Source organism: Psammomys obesus, unplaced genomic scaffold (assembly GCF_907164565.1).
Source record: "Psammomys obesus unplaced genomic scaffold, mPsaObe1.curated_primary_1811, whole genome shotgun sequence".
Classification (NCBI taxonomy): domain Eukaryota; kingdom Metazoa; phylum Chordata; class Mammalia; order Rodentia; family Muridae; genus Psammomys; species Psammomys obesus.
The window spans coordinates 18,426,371-18,450,394 of record NW_026596046.1 but is presented as its reverse complement, the minus strand read 5'-3'; the positions used below and the strand labels follow the sequence as shown (position 1 = coordinate 18,450,394).

Genomic DNA, 24,024 nt, shown 5'->3' with positions numbered 1-24,024 from the left:
AGCCGGAGCGGTGGGCGGGCGGGCGTCCGTCTCAGCCTGCGCGACGCGCGGTCCCCGGCCCCCGGGGATGCGGGTGGTGGCGGCGGCTCGGCCGGCCGGGTCCGGAGCGGCGCGGAAGCCGGCCGCGGACGGTAACGGGCCGGGCGGGGCGTGGGCGAGGACTCGGGCCAGCAGGCCGCGGGCGTAGCGGGCCCCCGAGTGCCGGCTGGGCTCCGGGGACCGGAGGGGGCTGGGCGGGCCTGCGGGGGTCGGTGGGGTGGCGGATGGACCTCGCGGCAGGTGACTGCCCCACCGGTGACCCAGCTCCTGCTCCCCAGCTCCGCCCTCCTTGGCCCGGGACCCAATCTCCAGGGGCTAAAAATATTGCCCCGAGGCTCCTGAGCGGAATCAGGTCGCGCTAAGTAGGACGCAGGCTGAGGCTGAGGTGACAGAGCTCTTCGGCACCGGGGCCCGAAGAGCAAGAGTCCAGAACGCGGTCCCTCCCACGCACCTTCGGCAGCTAGCGTCCTCCCTCCTCCCGCAGGCAAGTGGGGACCCGCGGGCGGTGGTAGCGGACACTGTGGCACCTCTCCGGTTGCCCCGTTACCAAGCAGCTGTGCCCGGCCTCGGCTACCCTGGGGACTTTCAGGCTTGCCGCTGGCTTCTCAGGAGTCCCTTAAAGCTCTGTGGAAGCCAGGACTGGAAGTTTTGCACTGCAGGAACCGACAGGGAGAGTACTAGAACTGGGTTGTGAAGGAGACGTGAGTATTTCTTCTTCTTCTTCTTTTTTTTTTTTTTGAGACAGGGTTTCTCTGTGTAGCCATGGCTGCCCTGGAACTGCATTACTTCTTGAAAGAGAAATCCATTGTGTATTCTTCCTGAGACAGGATCTGAGCCAGGCACTGTTTCTGCTGAGTTCCAGTCTGACCCAGGAGGTCAGAGGGTTGCCTGTCTCTCCAGCCTGTGAATGTATCTCCAAATAAAACAAAATAGAAGCCCTGGTGTTTATGCATCTGAAGGGAGGGAACGCGAGGCTAGGGAGCCTGGGAAGGCATTCTCTGGGTAGCAGGGTCCTGAGCAAGCTGTTTGCATCAGTAGTTTTGTAACGAAGTTGGGGTCAGAGCCGGGGCTCTGTTTTCCCTGTTTGTTTGTTTGCTTGAAGTGTGACCTTTTTTACCACAGCGGGGAACCTGTGGTAGTTGGTTTTCTCCTTCTGCCATGTGAGTCAAATGGACTAACTTGATTATCAGGCCTGGCTGCAAGTGCCTTTTACCTACTGAGCTGTTGCACACGCACACCCCATATCCTGGCTTTTGTAGCTTGGGCTGAGGGGAGACAGAAGTTGCGTCCTACAGGATCTTCCCCGGATATATGTGCTATTTGCGCCTTGGAAGTCTCAACCAAGATTTGGTTCTTGGAAGCTCTCTTGCTTTTTTACCGGAGTCGGGCAAGTAGAAGCTTCTTGGGAATTCAGAGGGCATTTAGTAGGAAGGCCAGCAAAAGGATTTTGCCTGTTGGGGCTACAGATGGTGTCTCTCCTTCCAGGTGCGTGTGGGGGTCAGCATGAAGCTGAAAAAGCAGGTGACGGTGTGCGGGGCTGCTATCTTCTGCGTAGCCGTCTTCTCGCTTTACCTTATGCTGGACAGAGTGCAGCATGATCCTGCCAGACACCAGAACGGTGGGAACTTCCCCAGGGTGAGTCACGCCTTGTTCTCCTCTTCACTTGCAGGTCACCTGGGCTTGGGTTATCTCCTCAGCCTGAGAGTCATGTCAGCACAGGACAAGAACACCCTCTTCCCCCATCTTAGGGATTAGACCTAGAGCCTCATTCATGCATGCAGCATTCATGATCCACAGCTGAGTTGTAGAACACTTCCTGGGCAGATTTTCTTTCTCTCGTTGGTGGATGCCCCAAGGAGCTGTTGTGCAGGCAGTACCGCTGGGCTATGCCCCTAAGAATAGGAAGTAAAAAGCAACAAGGGCAGAAGAGGAGGAGGAGAAGGAGGGAGAGGAAGAGGGGGAGGAAGGAAAGAGGAGAGGGAGAAGGAGAAGAAAGGGTGCCCTCATGCATTGCTGCTCTGACTTGAGTTCCTGGCAGACGCTGCTAATTGACTGGATATTTCTTTTCCATTAGGCTGAATGCAGTCCTCAGCCAAGCTTGAGTCAGGAAGTAAAGGTCATTGAGCACAGGCAGGAGATGAAATGTTTGCTGTCCCGTGAGCTTGAGGGTGATGCTACTTCCAAGCCAGGTGGCTGGGAGCCCGCAGGGGTGGCACTCGGAGCGCTCCATTCCTGTGGGTCCATGGTGTGCCTTGGCCTAAGGAGAGGGGAATCATAGTTAGGAGAGTCAGGCTCCTGATTAGGCGGGAATTCTCCCTGTGACAGGGAACTGTGAGTGATTACTTTCCACTCTTGTTCTTGGCAGAGCCAAATTTCTGTGCTACAGAACCGGATCGAGCAGCTGGAACAGCTGTTGGAGGAAAACCATGAGATCATCAGCCATATCAAAGACTCCGTGCTGGAGCTGACAGCCAACGTGGAGGGCCCGCCAGCCCTGCTGCCCTACCACACAGCCAATGGCTCTTGGGCTGTGCTCCCAGAGCCCCGGCCCAGCTTCTTCTCTGTCTCCCCCCAGGACTGCCAGTTTGCTCTGGGGGGCCGGGATCAGAAGCCAGAACTACAGGTAAGAGTTGGGGCTGGCAGGGACCTCGTGCCACTCGGGTGGGCACTGAGCCACCTCCTCCCTTCCCAGCAGATGTTAACTGTGTCCAAGGACTTGCCATTTGACAATGTCGAGGGCGGCGTGTGGAGGCAAGGCTTTGACATCTCCTACAGCCCAAACGACTGGGATGCGGAAGACCTGCAGGTGTTTGTGGTACCTCACTCACACAACGATCCAGGTGAAGTGCCAGCAGGCCCTCCCGCCAGAGCGTGGGGCAGGCTTCCTGATGACAGACATATAAGGAGGGGTGCAGCCGAAGTATGTGGCATATTCAGGGGACCTTGTGTTGGCTCCCCCAGGCTGGATCAAGACTTTTGACAAGTACTACACGGAACAAACGCAACACATCCTCAACAGCATGGCGTCCAAGCTGCAGGAAGATCCCCGGCGGCGCTTCCTCTGGGCAGAAGTGTCCTTCTTTGCCAAGTGGTGGGACAACATCAGTGCCCAAAAAAAGGCAGCAGTTCGAAGGTGAGTGGTGGTTGGGAAGGCGTGGGAGGATTATTATTTAAGCCCCAGCTGGCTGGGTGGGTGTTGTCTCTTTCTGTGGGTGCTAAGCTGGCAGGAAGATACATACAGCGCCGGAGCAGGGACCAGGACTGAGGATTTGAAGGTCTGTTAGTGTTAGGAGAAATGAGAACGCTCTGAGCATAAGCGAAGAAGCATGAGACCTTCCGCCTCTGGGCGCAGAACAGGGTCTTAAGATAAGCAGACCTGGACGGTGTGCGGTGGGCTGGAGAGGAGGGAGGGTGAGCAAGTGGTCTCTTGGTTCTCAGCCACATCACATGGGTGAGCTGGCTGGAGGAGGCCAATGCATGTGGTCCCCATCATCCTCTGGCTACCAGGACCAAGCAAAGGGTCCCTGCCCCATCCTGGGTGTGTCTTCATCCTTAGGCTGGTGGGAAATGGGCAGCTGGAGATTGCAACAGGCGGGTGGGTGATGCCAGATGAGGCCAACTCCCATTACTTTGCCTTGGTTGACCAGCTCATCGAGGGACACCAGTGGCTGGAGAGAAACCTGGGTAAGTCCAGGCATGGGGACTAGACTGTGCCCCAGAGCTGGGCCTGAATGCCGTGGCGAGATGCTGTGAGGTACAGGGATTGGCAGGGAGTTGTTCCTTTCTAGGCTCATGCAGCCTATCCTGTGGCCACGGCAGGAGCTGAGCTCCCGGGCACAAGGAGGCCAGAGGCCAGTCCCAGAGGTATTCAGGGCCTTTGACCTCTGTGCTGCGCTTAGGTGCAACCCCTCGCTCCGGCTGGGCAGTGGACCCCTTTGGACACAGTTCCACCATGCCTTACCTGCTGCGCCGTGCCAACCTGACCAGCATGCTGATTCAGAGGGTGCATTATGCCATCAAGAAGCACTTTGCTGCCACTCACAGCCTGGAGTTCATGTGGAGGCAGATGTGGGGTAAGGCCATGGGAATTATTTTTGTTGTTTGTTTTTTGAGACAGGTTTTTTTTTTTTTTTTTTTCCTTTTCTGTGTAGCCTTGGCTCTCCGGGAACTCACTCCGTAGACTAGGCTAGCCTTGAACTCACAGAGATCTGACTGCCTCTGCCTCCCGGGTGCTGGCATTAAAAGTGTCACTACCACACCCGACCTGGGCATGAGTATTATAACAGTGTAGTCTTTGGGTGCAGAGGAGAACGTTTATTAGAAATCAGATCCCTGTGGTCCCTGAGGGCAGAGTGCCTGAAGCAATTCCTCTCTGGTTAGAGGAAAGTCACATTGACCTCTGCTGGCCTCTGTGGGCACATCTGTGGTTTTGGGAGCCCTTCCAAGTCCCAGCCTACACATACCCTTGAGTCTAGCTAGAATCTCAGTGTCTTTCAGGGCTGCCTATGGAAGACATGAATGTCCACCCTCCTGATGTCCCCATGCCCAGCTCCTAAGGCTGCTTGCCAGTGGCTGACCCTATGGTATGTCTCCTGTAGATCCAGACTCCAGCACGGACATCTTTTGCCACATGATGCCCTTCTACAGCTATGACGTACCGCACACCTGTGGCCCGGATCCCAAGATCTGCTGCCAGTTTGATTTCAAACGTCTGCCGGGTGGGCGAATCAATTGCCCTTGGAAGGTGCCACCCCGTGCTATTACAGAGACCAACGTGGCAGAGAGGTACCTGCTGTCAGCCCTGCTTGGGCAAGGTGCCGGGTTTGGGTTCTGAGCCATGGTCTTGCTGTGTAGCCCCAGCAGGCTCAAACTCCATCCTTCTGCCCCTGTCTCCTGAGAATGGGGTCACAGGTCTTTGCTACCAGAGCTGACATTTCGCTCCTCAGAGGAGCGAAAGACTGAAAGCTGGCTTTCTGGTCTTGGCTGTGTCACATGGAGCCGCATGATGCTGACCATACTTGGAAAAAGTAGACTCTGGTGGTGAGTTTAGGTGGAGTATCTGCAGTGGTGGCTCCCTAGCGCCCCCCTGGGAACTGGAATTCCCAGAATGCTTTTACTTTACTCAGTCGGATACCTTTTGATGTCCTAATAGACTGGAAGGCCTTTCCCACGCCCTATTTTTTTTTTTTTTTTCTTTTTGAGACAGGGCCTCTCCTATTCCAGGCTGGCTAGCCTCAAACATGCCTCTAGTCCTGAGTGCTGGGGTCACAAGCATGACTCGCCACAGCTGGTTTATGCCCAAACCAGGGGTTTGTGAATGCTGGGCAAGCACTCTACCAACTGAGCTACATCTCCAGCCCTAAACAATTCTTTTTTCTTTTTCCAAGACAGAGTTTCACTATGTAGCTCTGGCTGTCCTGTAACTCTCTATGTAGACCAGGTTGGCCTCAAACTCACAGAGATCTGACTGCCTCAGACTCCCCAGTGCTGAGACTAAAGGTGTGTGCTCTTGGGTACCTTCCCTAAACAGCTCTCACTGTTGGTGCCATTTCTTGCAGACTCCCAGCTGCTATCCTTCATTTAACTCAGATTCTCTGGGTCAGCTCCAGGTCAGGCAACGTGCCAAATCTGTTTAAATCTACCCTGTGCTGCCCGACAGCCTCCAGCCACTGAGACAAAAAGACCTGTCCCTTTGAAGAGAATAGTAAGGGACCTCAAAGATGTCACTATGGCTAGAATTAGACCCCTACAAAAGTGTTGGTTTAAGGTGGTCTAAATGTTGAGAATGTAACATGTAGCAGCAGCTGTGGTTCATGCTTGCAGTCCAAGCAAGCAATGAAAAGCCTGCTTTTCTTTTTTTCTCTCTAGTTTTTGGAGACAAAGTCTTGTCGTGTATCTCTGGCTTGTCTGGTATGCATTGTGTAGCTCAGGCGGACTTCAAACTTGCAATAATCCTCCTGTCACAGTTTCCCAAGTTTTGGGATTACAGGCCCATGACACTGTACCTGGAAGGAAAAAGCTTGTACTGGCATGCTTTAAGGCTCTATTGGGTAGATAATATGGATTAATTTTTTTTTTCCATACAGTTCAAGCTAGGCACCATTCTGTGTGTGTGTGTGGGGGGGGGTAGCTTTAGACAGAGTCTCATAGCCGAAGCTGTCCTTGAACTTGCTGTAAAGGTGAGGATAGGCTTGAACTACTTATTGATCATTACAAAAGAGCTGGGATTATAGGCATGTGCTGCTAAACCCAGAAGGCCTCTTCTGTGTAGACCTGGCTGGCCTTAAACTTGGAGTCTTCTTGGCTCGGCTTCCTAAGTACTGGGATTATAAGTATGTGCTACTATGCCTGGCTTTTCATGGGATTTTTTTTTCTTCTTTGTTGAGAAAGAATTATGTTGCCCTGGCTGGCTGGAAATCGCTATATAGATCAGGCCGGCCTCAAGCTCACAGAGATCTGTCTGTCTCTGCCTCCTGAGTGCTGGAGTTAAAAAAGTGCCACCAGGCAGAGTTTGCATGTGTAAGGGTCCAGGTTTGTGAATGCAGGTCTGTGAGTGCATATGGAGACCCAAGGTTGACATCAGAAAACTTCCTTGGTCTCTCTCTACCTTATTCATTGAAAAAGTTTTTTAGTTGAACCCAGAGCTCACTTCCAGCCTGCTCTGGGGATCTCATCTCCACCTTCTGGGCTCTGAGATGACAGTCCAGCCACCATGCCCACTGGCATTTACATGTTGGAGGGGCGTGTCTAAACTCCAGTCCTCGCACTTTGGGGGCCTTTACTGGGATTTTAAGTCTGGGACTTCATGTTGGGCCTGTGACCATTCGTGATTCCAGGGCAGCCCTGCTCCTGGACCAGTATAGGAAGAAGTCTCGGCTGTTCCGAAGCAATGTCCTCCTTGTGCCATTGGGTGATGACTTCCGCTATGACAAGCCCCAGGAGTGGGATGCCCAGTTCTTCAACTACCAGCGACTCTTTGACTTCCTCAACAGCAGGCCTGAGTTCCACGTGCAGGTGGGAGCATGCGCCAGACAGACCTACAGCCTGCAGCACCACAGCCTGGCCCTTTCTATAAGAGCCCTGCCACTGAGGGTGCATGTCATTCCCAGTCTTGGGCAAGGTTCCTGAGTGTGTCAGAACTCATTCCCAAGATCCCCAGCTCTCGCTCGGCCTAGGAGAGTAGGACACATAGATTTACTGCCTTCTGCTAGACAAAGATGTCACCTCTGTCCACACTTACAGCATTGTGGGGCGGATACTGTGGCCAGATATCCCAGGAGGCTCTGTAATTGATGGTAGCTTGGTTTGGGTCCCTACAGGCCCAGTTCGGGACCCTCTCTGAGTATTTTGATGCCCTGTATAAGAGGACAGGAGTGGAGCCTGGGGCCCGGCCTCCAGGGTTTCCTGTGCTGAGTGGGGATTTCTTCTCCTATGCTGACCGGGAGGACCACTACTGGACAGGCTATTACACTTCCCGACCTTTCTACAAGAGCTTGGACCGAGTCCTAGAAGGCCATCTGCGGTGAGACCTGCCCACCTCCCCCTGCTGAGTTAAGAGTTAACCTTTGAGGCGCAGGAGGGGCCGGGTATCGAGAGAGGGCCCTCGGTGTGTGGGTGGCAAGGTTGAACAGACCAGGAAGGCCCTGACTTCTCTCTCTGGGTAGTGGGGCAGAGGTCCTGTACAGCTTGGCTGTGGCTCACGCCCGCCGCTCTGGACTGGCTGGCCAGTACCCGCTGTCTGATTTTGCTCTTCTGACGGAAGCCCGGCGCACACTGGGGCTCTTCCAGCACCATGATGCCATCACAGGGACTGCCAAGGAGGCGGTCGTGATAGACTATGGTGTCAGGTAGGAGTCACCCCCGCTTCCCCCACCATTTCAAAGAGAGGATATGAGGGTGATTGTGTGTGTGCGTGGGGGGGGTTGGCTGCCGAGGGCTGGTCCTGTGGCGTGGCAGACAGCCTCCCTGTACCCATCTTCTCTAAGCTTTGTCTCCTGCCCACCACAGGCTGCTGCGTTCTCTGGTCAGCTTAAAGCAGGTCATCATCAACGCTGCTCACTATCTGGTGCTGGGGGACAAGGAGACTTATGACTTTGACCCTGGGACACCCTTCCTCCAAATGGTGGGTCCCCTCCTCCCGCAGCTGCTTGAGGGAGCCTCTGTTGTGGGTGGGTGCTCTTCCTTTTTTCCCTTTCTTGTTTTGGGGTGCAAGTTCCACGCTCAAGGTAGTTTGTGGTCCCTGTCCTGCACAGGTTGGGGTAGGGAGGAGGTTGAGCCTAGTTGTCTGTCGTTCTTCCTTCCTGCCCGCGTTGTTGTAGGATGACAGTCGTTCAAGTCACGACGCCCTGCCAGAGCGCACGGTGATCCACCTGGACTCCTCACCCAGGTGAGCCCCTTCCATCCCAACACGACCCTCAGTTCAGGGGACCCTTGTTCTGGCTGCTGCTTCTGCCATGCCGCCAAAGCAATCCCCTGGCTCAGCCTACCTCCCACCCACAGGCTTGTGGTGCTGTTTAACATGCTGGAACAGGAGCGGCTCAGCATGGTGTCCCTGCTGGTCAACTCGCCGCGGGTGCGAGTCCTTTCCGAGGAGGGTCAGCCCCTGTCTGTGCAGATCAGTGTGCACTGGAGCTCGGCCACTACGCTAGTCCCTGATGTCTACCAGGTGAGGCGGGGCTCGGCCCTCCTCGCTTGTCAGTACCTCTCCTAGGTCTTCACTCCCAGTGAACACCTGCTTCCCACTTCTCTGCCGTGCTCTGCTTTACTCCCAAGGATGGGGGCAGGTGGCCAGGGGAGAGGTGTTGCCCAGAGGACAGTCACCACTGTGATTTGAATGTCCTTAACAAGATGGTGAGGACGCTGGTAACACTTAGAGTAAAGATGGCAGCAGCAGGGCCCTCAGCCACTCATTCAACAAGTGTTTATTGTTTCCTTCATTGTGATGGCATTTTGTATGTTGCCCATCGTGGTCTCCATTTCCTGGACTCAAGCTTCTAATGACTGATTGTGTTGACTTACTATGTATTTATTTCATCTGTACTATGGATGAAAAACAAATGTTCAGTTATAGTTCATGTTAGGCTCTACTCTAAGTGTTAAATATTCAATTCATTAAGAAAAGTTTAAAGCTAGGCGGTGGTGGTATACCCCTTTGATCCCGGCACTCGGGAGGCAGAGGCAGGTGAATCTCCATAAATCAGAGGCCAGACTGGTCTGCAGAGTGAGTTCCAGGACAGCCAGAGCTACACAGAGAAACCCTGTTTTAAAAAACCAACAAAAGAAAAAAAAAAAAATTAAGACAAAGGCCTCAACACTCTGTAGTTGAGGTTGGCTGCAAACTTGCGATCCTCTGCTTAAGCATCCTGGATGCAAAGATGTGCCATCAATCACTCCTGGATTTCATTTAGGCTCTTCTGAGTGTACATACTGGTGTTATCCTCACTTCACCAGAGACCAAAGCTCAGAGAGGCTCCGTCACAGTAAACTTGATTTGCCTAAAGTTGCTTAGATAGTGTCTGTGAAGCCTGCTTCAGACTCTAGGCTCTCAGCCGAGTGCTGTGCCCCTTTCCAGATGGAAACGCAGGGTTCTAGGCTTAGCCTCAGGAAACAAAATACAGAGGTCAGGGGTGACGGGAGAAGGCCTGTCTGGCCCTATGCTTTTTCCTGTCCCTGTGTCCACAGGTGTCGGTGCCTGTCCGCCTGGCAGCCCTGGGCCTGGGCGTGCTGCAGCTGCAGCCAGATCTTGATGGGCCCTACACGCTGCCGTCTTCCGTACGCATCTATCCAAACGGCGCGAAGCTCTCCAGCAGCAGACAGACAGCCTTCCCTCTCCGTGTCATGGACTCCAGCGCCGGTGACTTCGCCATCAGCAATCGCTACATGCAGGTCTGGTTCTCCGGCCTTACTGGGCTTCTCAAGGTAAAGGGCCGGGCCAGGGGAGCTGGGGAGGGACCAGAGGAAGGAATGGGCACCAGGGGGCTTCCTGCTCCCACATGCCTCCTGTCACCTGACTCACAGGGACTTGGGTGTGAGCATTAGCAGCTGCTAAGCTAACATATCAATCGCCCGCTGCTGTATCAGCGACTCGTAAAGAGAGGTTTATTTAGGCTTACGGTTCCGAGTTTTGAGCCTGCAGTTAGGCCGACCCATAGTTTTGGACCTATGGTTTGCTTTTGGACCTATGGTTAGGCAGCATGCCATGACAGGGGCCACATCTCAGCTGAGTAAATCATTTCCCATCCAGGATGCAAGAGAGAGCTTGACTGCTGTGCTGGACACCTGTGATTTCAGCAGTGGAGGGGGTAGGCTCAGAATGTCAAGGTCATCTTTGGCTACATAGCAAGTTTGAGGCCAACATGAGACCCTTGTCTCAAAAAAGAAAGAAGTTGAATTTGTTCACATACACCTTTAATCTCTGCATGTGAGAGGCCAAGACAGGTGGATCTCTGTAAATTTGAGGCCAGACTGGTTTACATGGTGAGTTCCAGGACAGCCAGAACTACACAGTGAAAGTGTTGCCAAAAAAAAAAAAAAAAAAAAAAAGAAAAAGAAAAGTATAAAAAGGGGGCTGGAGATGCATGGTGAATAAGCACTCTACCAACAGAGCTACAGGAATTCTAGGCTTGTTCGACACTGCATAAAACCAGGTGTGGTGGTGGCACATGCTTGTAACCCAGCATGGGGAGGTGGAGGCAGGAGGATCAGAAGTTAAGGTCAGCCTTAGCTGGATGGTGGTGGCGGCGGCAAAGGTGAGAGCGGCCGTGGCGGTGCATGCACGCCTTTAACCTCAGCACTCGGGAGGCAAAAGCAGAGGCAGGTGGATCTCTGTGAGTTCGAGGCCAGCCTGGTCTACAGAGCGAGTTCCAGGACAAAATCAGGGATACACAGAGAAAGCCTGTCTTGAAAACAAAACAAACAAACAAACAAAACTTAACAACAAAGAAAACATGGAAGGGAAGAAGGAGGGAAGGGGCAGAGTCCCACCTTTCCCCCCTCTCTTAGTAGCAGCAGGTGGGGACAAGCCTTATGGGGGCATCTGAGATCTCAACGGTGGCAGTGGGCTTGGCTCTATGCCCTCCCAGGGGGAGACCTGACATGCTGGTGTGGGGCCAGGGGTCAGGGCTGTGTTTCTTGGCAGAGCATCCGAAGGGTGGATGAGGAGCAGGAACAGCAGGTGGACATGAGGTTTCTCATCTATGGCACCCGCACATCCAAAGACAAGAGTGGTGCCTACCTCTTCCTGCCTGATAGCGAGGCTAAGGTACCTGAGGTGCCTCACAGAACCTGGGTGGCTCTGGTGGATGGGGAGAGCCTGGGAGGGGGCTGGCATCCCTTCAGTGGTCACTATCTGCCGTCTTGCCCTACTGTCCTGTCTTCACTGCCTTGTGGAGGTAGGTGGGGTGCGGTCTTAACCATAGCTTTGGGCCTGCTCAGCCTGAGCCCTGGGACCAGGATTTCCATTGCCCCACACTGGGTTGGTACTGCTGCTTTGGACTCATGCTGTGGGTTCAGTAGCTGCTTTCTTTTTCCAGCCCTACGTCCCCAAGAAACCTCCTGTGCTGCGTGTCACCGAAGGCCCTTTCTTCTCAGAGGTGGCTGCATATTATGAGCACTTTCACCAAGTGGTTCGGCTGTATAACCTGCCAGGTGAGCCCTGCGGGCGGGGAAGGTCCCAAGGTGGAAGCTGCCTCCTGTCCTTTTCCACCCATTGTTGACAAGCGGCTGTGTCACTTGACGAGGAGATGCTTGGTTCTCTTGAGGAAAAAGCCATCCAAGAGTGCCCTGGGAACTCCCAGGAGGAGGGTGGGTGGGGCCTTCCCTGGACCTGTCTCTCGGGCTGTACTCAGCTCACCTCTGCTGTCCCTGTGCCCAGGGGTGGACGGGCTGTCTCTGGACATATCACTCCTGGTGGACATCAGGGACTATGTGAACAAAGAGCTGGCCCTGCGCATCCACACAGACATCGACAACAAGGGCACTTTCTTCACAGACCTCAATGGCTTTCAGGTGACTCTTGGGCCCCATGGGACAGAACTGGTACTGCTTTTTGGCCTCTGGGGAGGATGCCAAGGGCTGGAGGCAAGTATAGGGCCAACGGGTAAAGGGTCTTGCTTAAGCCTGGCAGCCTGAGTTCGATTCCTGGAATCCTCATAAAGGTGGAAGACGAGAACCCATTCCGTGGAGTTGTCCTGTGACACACACATGTGTGTCCTGGCATACACCCCCCCCCCCACACACACACACAGTAGACACATCCACACAATTAAAAATAGCAGGTGGTGGTGGCACTTTAGTCCCAGCACTCAGGAGGCAGATCTCTGAGTTTGAGGCCAGCCTGGTCTAAGGACAGCCGAGGCTACACAGAGAAATCCTGTCTTAGAAAAAAACAAACAAGCAAAACCAAAAACAAACAAACAAACAAACAAAAACAGAAAACAAAAATATCCAGGAATGCTTTCACACTAAGAACCCTTCAGAACACAAGTCAGACAACTTTCCAGCCTGGCCTTGAACTCCTCCCTGCAGGTTCAGCCCCGGCAGTATCTAAAGAAGTTGCCCCTGCAGGCTAATTTCTACCCCATGCCAGTCATGGCCTACATCCAAGATGCACAGAGGCGCCTCACGCTGCACACTGCACAGGCCCTTGGTGTCTCCAGCCTTGGTGATGGTAAGTAGGCGACCAGCCTTCCCTTTGCTCCAGTCAGTCCACTTTGTTGCCCTCCCCTCTTTCCAGAGCCTGTCACCCTTGAGCTTGAAAAGGGGTGAGCCATCTGCAGCTCCTGTCAGCCACACCAGGGCTCCCTGTCTTAGTGGAAGCTGCTGGGTGTTGAAGGGTGACTTTCAGCTGAGGGGGTGCAGCTTTTTTCCCTTCTCTTCTTTCTTCTTCTTCTTCTTTTTTTTTTTTTTTTTTTTTTTTTTGTTTTTTTTGTTTTTGTTTGGTTTAGTTTTATGGTTTTTGAGATGTGGTCTCTCTGTGTAGCCCTGTCTGTCCTAAAACTCACTCTGTAGACCAGACTAGCCTCGAACTCAGAGATCTTCCTACTTCTGCCTCTCAAGTGTTGGGGTTAAAGGTGTGTGCTACCACAGCCCGGCAGGGGGCAGCCCTTAGGTGGTGATATTTCGGAAAGGAGAAAGGTACATATGTCCCTCCTAATCGTGAGTAAAAGAAAGGATGGCATGCTTAGAAAGATCTCTAGGCCTAGTAGCACAGACATGCAACTTCAGCTTCTTGCAGGCTGAGGAAGAAAGGTCCTAGACTCCAGGCCAGTCTGGGAAATTTAGTGAGATTTTTGTCTCAAGACAGAAAGTAGGAAGAAGGGGACTTGAGACTTCGCTCTGTGGAGGAGCACTTCTGTGGCATGGGCAGATGTGAAGTTCCACCCTCAGAACTGGAGAGAGAAGGGACAAGTTGACGGCTTTCCAGTGGTTTTTCATAGCCAGGGGACAGAGGAAGCAGTAACTTACCTCTGGCCTGGAGGTCTTTCTGTGGGATCTAGAGCTTGTGAGGGCTGAACTGAGTGCAGGATTAAGGCTATGCCACAGTGGTGGGTGTTGTGCCTGCTTCCTCTATGGGAGGAGTGTGGCTCTTCTACCCTCTGCCAGGATTATTTGGGATCGGCCTGCCTCAAAACTCCTGAATGCAGCCCATTGTCCTTGCTCAGTCAGCTGGCTGCCCCTCTGGGACATGGTGTATTAAGGAATTGATTATCTTTTATGCAAGGAACCTATTTTAGGGTTGGAGATAGCTTCCTGTGTTTGCTCAGAGTGTAAACCCAGAGAAACTAGAGAAATCAGAGTAAGGACTGAGGCGATGAAAAGGAGAATTGGCCCTCTGTGGGAAAAGCCTTGTGAGCTGCTGTGGTGAGAGCCTTCTTCACATCCATGAGTTTTGCAGGAAGACCCTTCTCCCAAGCATTTTCCACATGGGAAACAGAGGTAGTATTCTGTGTTTTACCTGAGGCAGACTGGAGGCCTTGCTGAGCCTCTACCTCACATTCCTGTCCTCACCATAGCCTGCCTCTGACAGGCAAGACCAGCCACTCTAGTCTACACTGCTGGGCCTTCTAGCTGTTGCCAGGTAGAGGAAAGGCTAAGAGAGCATGTGTCAGTCACGAATCTGCCTAGCCTGAGAAAGCCTGCCTCAGATGAGGGACTCGACAGCAGTGTTCCAGGCTGGCCCTTCTCTGTTTTCCAGCCACTGGTGGCTGTGTTTTGTGTGGCCAGTCCCCAAGAGGTTTGCTGCTGAGCCTGGGGCCCAAATGCTACTCCTGAGTCACAGAGGTGAACTGCGTGGTCAGTGCTCCCTACTGTGGTCAGTGCTCCCCTTTCTAGGCCTCCTGCTTCTTCACTTAGAGAAGGTGAGACACCCACACTCCTCTCTCCCAGTATAGGAGTCCATCATTCTCTCTTCAGAGTGGCTCAGCTTGTCTGTCTCACTGGCTCTTTCCCTGTGGACTGAGGTGGAGAGTCTGTTCTCATGTCCGCTCAGACATGGGTCTGGCAAGCTAGCGCTCACCTGCCTTCCTCAGGCCAGCTGGAGGTGATCTTGGACCGAAGGCTAATGCAGGATGACAACCGGGGTCTAGGTCAAGGGCTCAAAGACAACAAGATCACCTGCAACCGCTTCCGCCTCCTGTTAGAGCGGCGAACCATGAGCCAAGAGGTAAGATCTGGGCCCGTTGTCTAGTGAACTAGTGTAGGCTCAGCCCTGAGGGTGCCCCAGGGGGTTCCCAGATGTAGCCGGAGGAGGGCAAGCACAGCTTAATTCCTGCACTGAGGCAGGAGGCTCTGTCATTTTGCTAACCCATTTCATGCAGTGTGGCAGTCCCTTCCCTAACCACCCCCTGTCACCTTGCCCCTGTCATGTTCATCTTCTGCCTTTCGCTTTGCTGCCCTCATTTTCCCTTCCTCAGCCTGAGCATTTCCTAACCATGACACAGCCCTGCTCATCTCAGCTTTCTTTGACTCACCAGCCTGGCTTACTCTCCAAACTGGCAACCATGTTTAGGGGCTTGAGCTTTTCCAGCAACAGGATCAGGAGCCTAAAGGTAAGGGTCAGCGAGGGCCTTGGGGACCTAAAGCGAGCAGGCCGGCACTGTATTTGGAGTTGGCGGCCTGGCACCCCGAAGGTGTGGCTTGATCTCTTATCCTTCTCTAGCTGCTGAGTCCCTGCTATGCTGTGGGCAAGTGTGCTCCCACCCCGGGGCTCTAGTGTAAGAGTACAAGGTAGCCATGGGGTTTCTCTGCCTGTGGAGCCAAGGCAGCATGGCTGAAGAGGTGAAAGGTGGCTTCCTGAGCCAGCAGTCGCCAGGCTCAGCTTTAATGAGTGGGAACATGCTCAGAGTAAAAGGCAGGAAGGGCAGTGTGGAAAAGGACTCGCTGTAGCTGCATACGAGAGGCGCTGGCTAGCATGGCAGCCACTAATCACATGCTGGCCATTCGTGACTTTAGAGCTTGGGATTGAACCCGGGGCTTTGACGCATTAGGCAAGTGCTCTACCACTAAGCTAAATCTCCAGTCCAGTTTTGCTTTTTGGCTTTGCCTGTGCGTGCGTGCGTGCATGTGTGTGTGTTTGAGACACACCTGATGCATCTTGGGCTGCCCTGTAAATGTAGTGAGGATATCCTCAGAGTTATCCTTCCTTGGTTAACCTTGATTTTGGGCTCACTGTTGTTTAGGCTAGCCTTGAACTCCTGAATTTGAGTGAGCCTCTACTCTCAGCCTCTCAAGTAGCTAAGACCACAGGCATATGCCACCATGCCCAGCTACATATGGCTATTTACTTTTTTTTTTTTTTTTTTTTTTTTTGAGATAAGGTCTCATGTGGCCCAGGCTAGCCGTCATCCTCCTGCCTCTATTTCCTAAGGGTTATAATTAGAGGTCTGTACCACCATGCTAGATTTTTTTAATTGCTACTCAAATGAATTAAGGTAGAGTCCGTTCAGGTTTCCACTTACACTTGCCACACTCCGTGGGCTGTGTGTGCGGCCATGTCTTTAACTCTGGTGTTCAGGAGACAGAGGTGGTGGGTCTCTATGAGGCTGAACCCTGCTCTTCATGGAGAGTTCCAGGGCAGCCATAGTGAGAACCCTGTCCCCCCCCCAAAAAAAGAAATTAGAGGGGGCTGGAAAGATGGAAAGATGGCTCAGTGATTCAGAGCACTGGCTGCTTTTCCAGAGGACCCAGGTTTGACCTGCAACACCCACAGGGCAGCTCAGGGCCATCTGTAACTCCAGTTCATGGGATCCAGTGCCTTCTTTTGGCCTCCAAGAGCTCTGTATACATGAAGTACACACACATCTGTGCAGATAAAACTCCCATACACACAAAATAGTAGTACAAATTGGTTTTTTTTAAATTACATTTAAGCCCCCAGTAGTTCCAGGTGGTCAGTAGCTATCACAGAAGGCATGACAGACGGTGTTTCCGTTATTTCCGAAAACTCCATGAGCCAAGCTGGGCTGAGCATGGTGGGCAGGGCAGATGGCAGAGATCTGAGTGCCCGGTCAGGGTCTGGAGGCACGGAGAGACCTAAGAAGGAAGGGATACTGTCAGAATTTGACCTCAGCTGTCAGGACCACGAGAAGCAGAGTGCTTCTGTGGGGAGACAAAGAAGGAGTGACAGTTTCAGAAGCTGAAACGGGAAGTGACTTGAGGTGGAGACATTGCAGAAGCAAAATGGAAGAGGAATAGGCCCTGCCTGGGCCTGAAGGGCCAAGGGAGACTGTAGGTAGGGTACTGGGGTGGTGCCAGGCACAGATGAGCACACTCATCCATGGAGAAGGTCCCTGGAACCCTCTGAATGCAGCACCCTGAGATCCGCCGGAGGAGTGGTCTTCCCAGCCTGGGCTCGTGGACCTGAGCATCAGGCTGACACTGAATGTGGCGTCCACCGTGGGAGCCCGTCCACAGTGAAGCATGTCTGTCTGTCTCTCTGTCGTCCATTCCTGCTCCTCTCTGTGTGGGGTGACGGCACTGATGAGAGTACATTCTTCATGATGATGTTAAAAGAAGCCACAAAAGAGCAGGGCAGTGGTGGCACACCCCTTTAATTCCGGTGCTCAGGAGGCAGAGGCCGGCAGATCTCTGCGAATTTGAAGCCAGTCTGGTCTACCAAGGGAGCCCAGGACAGCCAAGGCCACATAGAGAAACTATAAAAAAACAAAAACAAACAAAAAAGAAGCCACAAAAGAAAACATAGAGGTGGCCCTAGTAACGGGACCCTCTCTAAGCTGAGTGCCATAAGAAGTAGCCACTTGTGAAGGTACAGGGCCTGGAGCCAGGCAGCCAGAGTCCCAAGTGAACCAGGACAGCTGTTCTGATTGGAGCTGGCCCGCCTCCCTCCATCCTTTGCCTGGCTCTGCTCCCTCCTTTACACTGGGGTCCATCTTGCAGGTCCAGCAAGAGCGCTCTACCAGCTACCCATCCCTGCTCAGCCACCTGACTTCCATGTACCTCAACACGCCTCCACTCGTCTTTCCCGTGGCCAAGAGGCAGGTCACCAGCCCTGCCCTGCGCTCTTTCCACCCTCTGGCTTCTCCACTGCCCTGTGACTTCCACCTGCTCAATCTGCGCACGATCCCAGCCGAGGTCAGTGTCCCAGTGAGCGCTGCCCTCCCACCAGGCTCTGGGCCTCCTCCCGCTTCTCCCCTGTCCAGCCTCCCCGTGGTGGCAGAGGTGCTGTTGACCCTCCCTTGCCCCTACTATCTTCCAGGAGGACACCTTGCCCTCAGCTGATGCTGCTCTCATCTTACACCGCAAGGGTTTTGACTGTGGCCTTGAGGCCAAGAACCTGGGCTTCAACTGTACCACAAGCCAAGGCAAGGTGAGCAGGGCTCAGGTTTGTGAGGCAGGGCCAGCTGTCAGGAGGGCAAAGCAGGGTTGAGAGCTTACAGGGAGGCTGGACTGGGGGGTTGGCAGTGGGACGAGAGGAGAAGGTACAGCCTCAGGGCCCTGCGGGGACAAAGGGGAGGCTGTTGAGGTGTGCCTGTAGCAATGAGGTGGGTAGGAGCAGTTTCAGACAGGGCGCAAGGACCTAGAAAACTCAGGTTTCCCCAGGAGGGCCCTGTGCTGAGCAAAGGGGAAACATGAGAAATGAAAGCCTGCTGCACCTTTCAAAGCGTTGCTCATGGTGTCATGCCACTGGCATTGTGCTTGCCCTGGTGACTCAGAGGTGAAGCCAGATGGAGTCCTTGTCCTCAGCACAGCTTGGTGGAACAGTTCCTACACCGAGGGGCCCGGAAAAGCTGTGGTCTTGAGTAGATTGCAGCAGAGCCCTGTCTGAGGCCTGTTGCTCTTGAGAGGACTGTAGCTTCCATCAGCTCATTTCTCTGCCCTTTTTTAGTATTTGTCTTATTTTTAGTTTTGAGACAAAGTCTCGTAGTAGCCTTATTATGTAGCCAAAGCTGAGCTGGACTGTGAGCTACCTGCCTCTACCTCCCAAGAGTTGGAGTGGTGTTTCACCATCTTCGCTTTTTTTCTCATGTCTAAGAATCTGACAGAAAGCCAGGTGTGGTGGCTCACAATAGAATCCTACACTCAGGAGACGGAGGCAGGATTGTTGTGAGCTTGAGGCCAGCCTGGACTGCAGTGTGAGACCCTGTCTCAAACAAACAAACAAACAAACAAACAAACAAAACAAAAAGGGCCAGGCAGTGGTGGCACACACCGTTAGTTAGGGTGGCACACACCCCGCGCTCTGGAGGCAGAGGCAGGTAGATCTCTGAGTCCAGACCATCCTGGTCTGTGGAGTGAGTTCCAGGACAGCCAAGGTTATGCAGAGAAACCCTGTCTCAAAACAAAATCCAAAAAACAAAAAACACAATTAGGTAGCAGTTGATGTAAGAAAGAACTTAGCCAGTGTTGGCAGTGCCAAGCTCAGCCTGCCCCTCTCTCTTCACAGCTGGCCCTGGGGAGCCTCTTCCATGGCCTGGATGTGACATTCTTGCAGCCAACCTCTTTGACTTTGCTGTACCCTCTGGCCTCACCTTCCAACAGCACTGACATCTCTCTGGAGCCCATGGAGATTGGCACCTTCCGCCTGCGCTTGGGTTAGGGTAGGGCTCCTCGTGGCCTGAAGAGAAAGTTCATCCACAGAGACTGCCTCCTAACACCAAGATTGGGTTGGACAAGCTATACACACCCCGTTCTGCCTCACAACTGTGACAGACTGGGCCCTGCCCTTACATTGTCTATTGCTGCTCTCTATTTGGGACAAGCCACACATCAGTGGTGGGCGGATGCCAGTGAGACAGGAGAGAGGAGGTGCTTTCCTTGCATTGTGAGTAGGTGCCCAGCTGGGCACAGGCTCCGGCTCCAGCTCTGGCTTTTCCCGCTCCCATCCTTTTCCCAAAATGGGCTATAGGAAGAGTGGGAACAAACGGGGTCAAGAATGCTGAGGGGAACAGCCCAGCGCCAGGTGGCTGCAGGTCTGAGCTAGCTCTAGGGGGATCTCGTGTGACATAGACCCCACATGTCCTGGTCTGAGGCACAGGAGCAGTGGACTGGAAGGAACCCTATTTCTCCTAAGAGCCTAAAGGCTTTGCTGCCCTCTGTTCCGGCTCTGCTCTAAGTGCCACTGGGCCTGTATGCCCTGGCTTGGGCCTGCTAGGTGGCAGGAGGAGCTGGGTTGAGACTGTCAAGGCCAGAGGCAATAGGACACTTGGTGCACCCACAGCGGTTCTAAGCTGGTCATTCAGTGTGGGTTTGCAGCAAGGGTGTGGGGAGTGTCTCCCACCTGGCCAGCTTTATCTCACACATCACTCTCCCCACAAGCTCCCATCACAGGGTTCCTGGCAGAGCTGGTTTCCCTAGAAGGGAAACGGATCTTCCAAGACCCCTGTGCTTGGGCGTTGTGGGAAAGCACCCCATTCTGGGTCCCACCTCAGGCCGAGAAGGTTCACCATTGTTCTATCTGCAGAAGTATCACCTTCCCGGTGTGTGGACTAGGGAGATGGAGACAAAATCAGAAGGCCACATGCTTCGGTAAGACTTCATTTTTAGCTTCAGTTAACAGAATTTGTCTATAAATGATGAGAAGAGAGTTGGTAAAAGTGAAACTCCATCCCTTGTGAAAACTTAGTAAGCCAAGACTAGAAAGAAGCTCCATCGTCTAGATAAAGGTCTCTGTCACTAGTAACTAATGGCACCTAAAGAGTGAACCTAAAGAACACAGGCCTTCTCCTGTGAGTCAGAAACTAGCCAGGAATGCTATTATTTAGCAGTGTCCATACAGCAGATGGAGACAAAGATGAGTGAGAATTGCCACTGTTTCTAAACCATAAGCTACCTAAGAAACCTTTGTCAACTGAAGACCCCGCAAGGCATTCTGTGAATTGCCCTATAAAGACTGGTTCTCCCCAGATCAGCCCATAAAATCAATGTAATTCCCATGAGGTTGCCTACTGTTTGGAATTCATCTGGAAGAGCACAGGATGAGGCTATACAGTAATTCTGAATGGCTGCGGTGATGTATGGTGGTGGCACCAGTGCTTTGCGACAGCCAGCCAACTGTTAGAACTCTACCCCGGTTTCCAAAAAACTAGGGCTAGAGGAGAAAAGCAAAAGCAAAAGAATTATTCAAGGAACTGTATGTATGTGAGTTTCACCATGTAGCTCTGCTGTCCTGGAACTCATCATGTAGACCAAGCTGGCCGGAAGTCCCGGAGGCTCCACCTTCCTCTGCCTTCTGAATGCTACTAAAGGTGTGTGTCATCACACCCAGCAAGAAAATATATTTTTATACCTGATCAGAAAGGTCTTTTCCAGACATCACATGAAACCCTACGTCATAATGGGGGCGGGGATGAAAAATGGGAGTGGAATCTTGGAAGCATGCTATAGGAAAGAGGCTAAAGCCCAGCGGTGCAGGCGGGAAAGTGTCTGCAGTGAGTATAGTCACTGCAGGAGCAAAGCTTGCTTTGACCCCTCAGCAACTGGCCATAGGGTCTGCCCAGCAGCCGCCCAAAGATCCGGCAGTGACCCGGGCTGAGCTCTTGCAGGTCCTCCAGAGTCCATGCAGGCAGGCTCAGGCCACCTGAATTCCTATTTATGTTTTGCTGAAAGGAATAAGATGATGAGTGGGAAGCTCGTAGCATAGAGTCCGGGCTGTAGACCAGCTCCACAGTATGAGCAAAAACACGTTAAGAAAGAACAGGGAGCCACTGACTGTTACAGCAAGTGTTATTTGCTAGTATATGGTTTGTAATCAAATGATAGGGGAAACTCTGAACCCCTAGGAAATTAGCAAAATAAAGGTTATTCCTTGGAGGTCTTAGATGTGCAGTGCAGTTATTTGTCTGATCGGACAAATATCAGTTGTGTGTGGGGGGCGGGGGTCTTGCAGTGTATTCCAGGCTAACCCAGACTTGCCATAGAGAACCAGGTTGGCCTTGAACTTGTAATCTTCCTGCCTCTGCTGCCCCCATGCTGGGCTCACAGCCAGACATGTGCACCATCATGTCCTGCTGGTGTTTACACATTTCACTATTGCTTAGAGCAGTATTGTTCAAATACTACAGACAACAGAATTGTTTCTGGAAACTGCAGGTTTTCCGTCCTGTGCTGAACAGGGCTGTTTCTTCAGTCTGGGTTCTGCAGTGATGTGCGGAGCAGGGCTACAAGTAACTGGATCAGGAAACAGAAGCTTGCTGTGGAGCACGGGAGGAAAAGGCAGCTCCTGGTACAGCCTTTGAGCCATATGTGGGAGTAATGGCCAAAGAATTTGTTTTCTAAGACACGAAGCACAAACTAGCCTCCAGTGTGCAGGAATCCTGCCTCAGCCTCCCAAGTGCTGGGATTACAGGTACATTCCACTGTGCCTGGCTCAAATAGCTGTAGTGTCAGCCCAGTGAGTGCATATTATTTAAAGGCAAGCATCAGCCCTTGTCCATAGAGCTCTGGCATACAGGCCTTGTCCGTGTGAGGCTGACAATCTATAGAGGAGCCAGGATACACAACACAGCCTCATTCACCAGAAGGGGAAGGACTTCCTCATTGAGACACACCCAATTCCGTGAAGAGGCTAGGTGGAGACACAGGTGGGCAAATGTGAGGAGATCCATCCTATTGCAGGGGATGTGGGGTATATTTGTCGGGGGGAATCCAGGCCCAGATGGGGTGGTTAGTTAAAAGGTCCTTGTGAAGCTAGGCACTTCCATTCCAGCTACTCTGGAGGCAGAGGCAGGAGTCTGTTGAGCCTAGGAGTTTAGAGCCATCTTGAGCAACAATGAGACAGCCACTAGCTGTCAAACCAAACTATCTTCTTCCCCACAAACACGAAGAAGAAAAAAATTATGTAGTGCAGGGTAAGGCTTGAAGTTCAACTAGAGGTCTCTGAAAACCTTCTTTCCTCATGAAAGCATACATAAAGGTCAAGTCTCACACAGTGAGAAATGATGGGATCTTCCAACATGGGCGAAAGCAAAATTCCAATCCTGACAGTTACCTGGAGCAGCCGGGTCTATTTCTGCTCCTGGCTTTGGACCATCCTGATTAATTAGGATAGCCTGCACACAGGAAGCCCAAGTAAGGCTGGTAATGAGGACTTCTTAACATGGACGGTGTGACACAGTGGAAGATTAGAGACAGCAGCCAGTGAAAAAGTCCCTTGGAGGAGGAAACACCTGGTTTCTTTATTAAGTGTTGCATGCTATAGTTTGAATGTGTGTGTCCGTCTAGTTCAGTGAAACGCTAATAAGAGATGGGAGGTGATTAGGTGCTATAGGCTTCTCTAGTGTGGGGGAATGATGGCCACTGTAAAAGAAGGAAAGGAGGCAAATTAGTTCACCCCAGGGAAGGGAGGTGGACTCTCTCTGCTGGACTCCAGAGAGCTTGCTTCAGGCAGAGGTGATTCTGGTAGCCCAGGTCCAGGATGCCCCAACAAGACATGGGATAAAATGGCTTCATACGTCTTCTTCATGCAGATTTGCTCTGTAGAGCAGCATGAGAACACCCTGACTTTTTGGTCAACTTCTCTGAGTTCTCAAAAAAAAAAAAAAGTTTCAAAAGATAGGGTACTGTGTCTGCCAAGGAAAAGTTGAAGTTTGAAGGCATGGTCCAAAGCAGTGAAGCTCACTGTGTCCTGGAGATGAATTTTGTCCCTCCCAAAGGTGCTAAGAAAAGAAAGCAGAAAACCCAAATGCGCCTGCAGCCCTCCTTCTGCCTCATTCCTTTTTGTTCTGAACATCACTCAAAAGACCAAAAATGAGCCAGGCACAGTGGTGCACGCCTGTAATTCACTGGGAGGCAGAGGCAGAGTATCTCCGTGAGTTCGAGACCAGCCTGGTCTACAAACTGAGTCCAGGACAGCCAAAGCTACACAAGGAAACCAGGAAACAACAAAACCAGAAGTGAACACCCAGGCTTGTCTGTCACAGATACTGTAGGGGCTGGGGTGAGAATGTCTGAACGTCAGCAGAAAGCAGCGCGACTAGGGAAGCCTGCAAAGACCGGTGCACAGAGTGCCAAGGACAAAAGTGAAGGAAAGACCAGCCTTGGGAGGCCAAGAGGCGCGAAGAATAATGAGCCAGGAGAGGTCGAAGAACGGCTGTCTTGTAGTGTGTGTGGTGTGTGCGTGTGGCCAGGCAGATGTTTTGCTGGGAAAGTCAATGCAGCTCAACATTAGCTCAAATCTCATCAGCCACACATAGATTTTTCTATGGCTGATGAGATTTAAGAAGCTTTAGGGGTAGCCCGGGGAACGGTTGTGCTTTATGGAACTACTGCAGAGGCAGGAGGATTGCCAATTGGCTGCGTGAGACCCTATACCCTCCAAAAGAGAAGTTAAATGAATAATAAGTAAATAAATAAAGGGGCCGGCGAGGACGAGACAGCTCAGCGGGTGAAGGCACCAGCCCGCCAACCTGATCAAGCCCCGACCCACATAGTGAAGAGCGAAACCCAACTGCCCCCAAGTTGTCTGGTTGCCACACCCACACTATGGAACGTCCGCGCGCACACACAAACACAAAAATATAACCAAAAAAA

General features: G+C 52.5%; 1 protein-coding gene across 7 annotated transcripts; it reads left to right on the top strand.

Annotated features, from left to right (window-relative positions):
- The first annotated feature begins 6 nt into the window (after window positions 1-6).
- Window positions 7-21,313, top strand: Man2a2 (mannosidase alpha class 2A member 2). 7 transcript variants are annotated; one of them, XM_055623062.1, is made up of 24 exons: window positions 7-131; window positions 318-523; window positions 1,525-1,674; window positions 2,405-2,662; window positions 2,732-2,879; window positions 3,001-3,172; window positions 3,596-3,723; window positions 3,939-4,112; window positions 4,638-4,824; window positions 6,876-7,053; window positions 7,359-7,561; window positions 7,704-7,886; window positions 8,047-8,161; window positions 8,358-8,425; window positions 8,539-8,704; window positions 9,721-9,957; window positions 11,177-11,299; window positions 11,571-11,685; window positions 11,912-12,045; window positions 12,565-12,706; window positions 14,568-14,701; window positions 17,434-17,628; window positions 17,753-17,863; window positions 18,941-21,313. In XM_055623062.1, the coding sequence occupies exons 3-24, from the start codon at window positions 1,543-1,545 to the stop codon at window positions 19,091-19,093; spliced, it is 3,456 nt and encodes a 1,151-aa protein (XP_055479037.1). In that variant the 5' UTR covers window positions 7-131; window positions 318-523; window positions 1,525-1,542; the 3' UTR covers window positions 19,094-21,313. The 7 variants fall into 7 exon arrangements, with proteins under 7 accessions (XP_055479037.1, XP_055479040.1, XP_055479041.1 ...); XM_055623065.1 differs by having other exon boundaries at window positions 318-740; window positions 2,735-2,879; XM_055623066.1 differs by having other exon boundaries at window positions 318-740; window positions 7,485-7,561.
- The last annotated feature ends 2,711 nt before the right edge of the window (window positions 21,314-24,024 follow it).

Excerpts from the sequence above, each read along its gene's own strand:
- Man2a2 (XM_055623062.1), top strand. The coding sequence starts at position 1,543 with ATGAAGCTGAAAAAGCAGGTGACGGTGTGCGGGGCTGCTATCTTCTGC. Across the intron at positions 4,825-6,875 it reads GAGACCAACGTGGCAGAGAG|GGCAGCCCTGCTCCTGGACC; the intron begins GTACCTGCTGTC and ends TCGTGATTCCAG. Across the intron at positions 7,562-7,703 it reads GTCCTAGAAGGCCATCTGCG|TGGGGCAGAGGTCCTGTACA; the intron begins GTGAGACCTGCC and ends CTCTCTGGGTAG.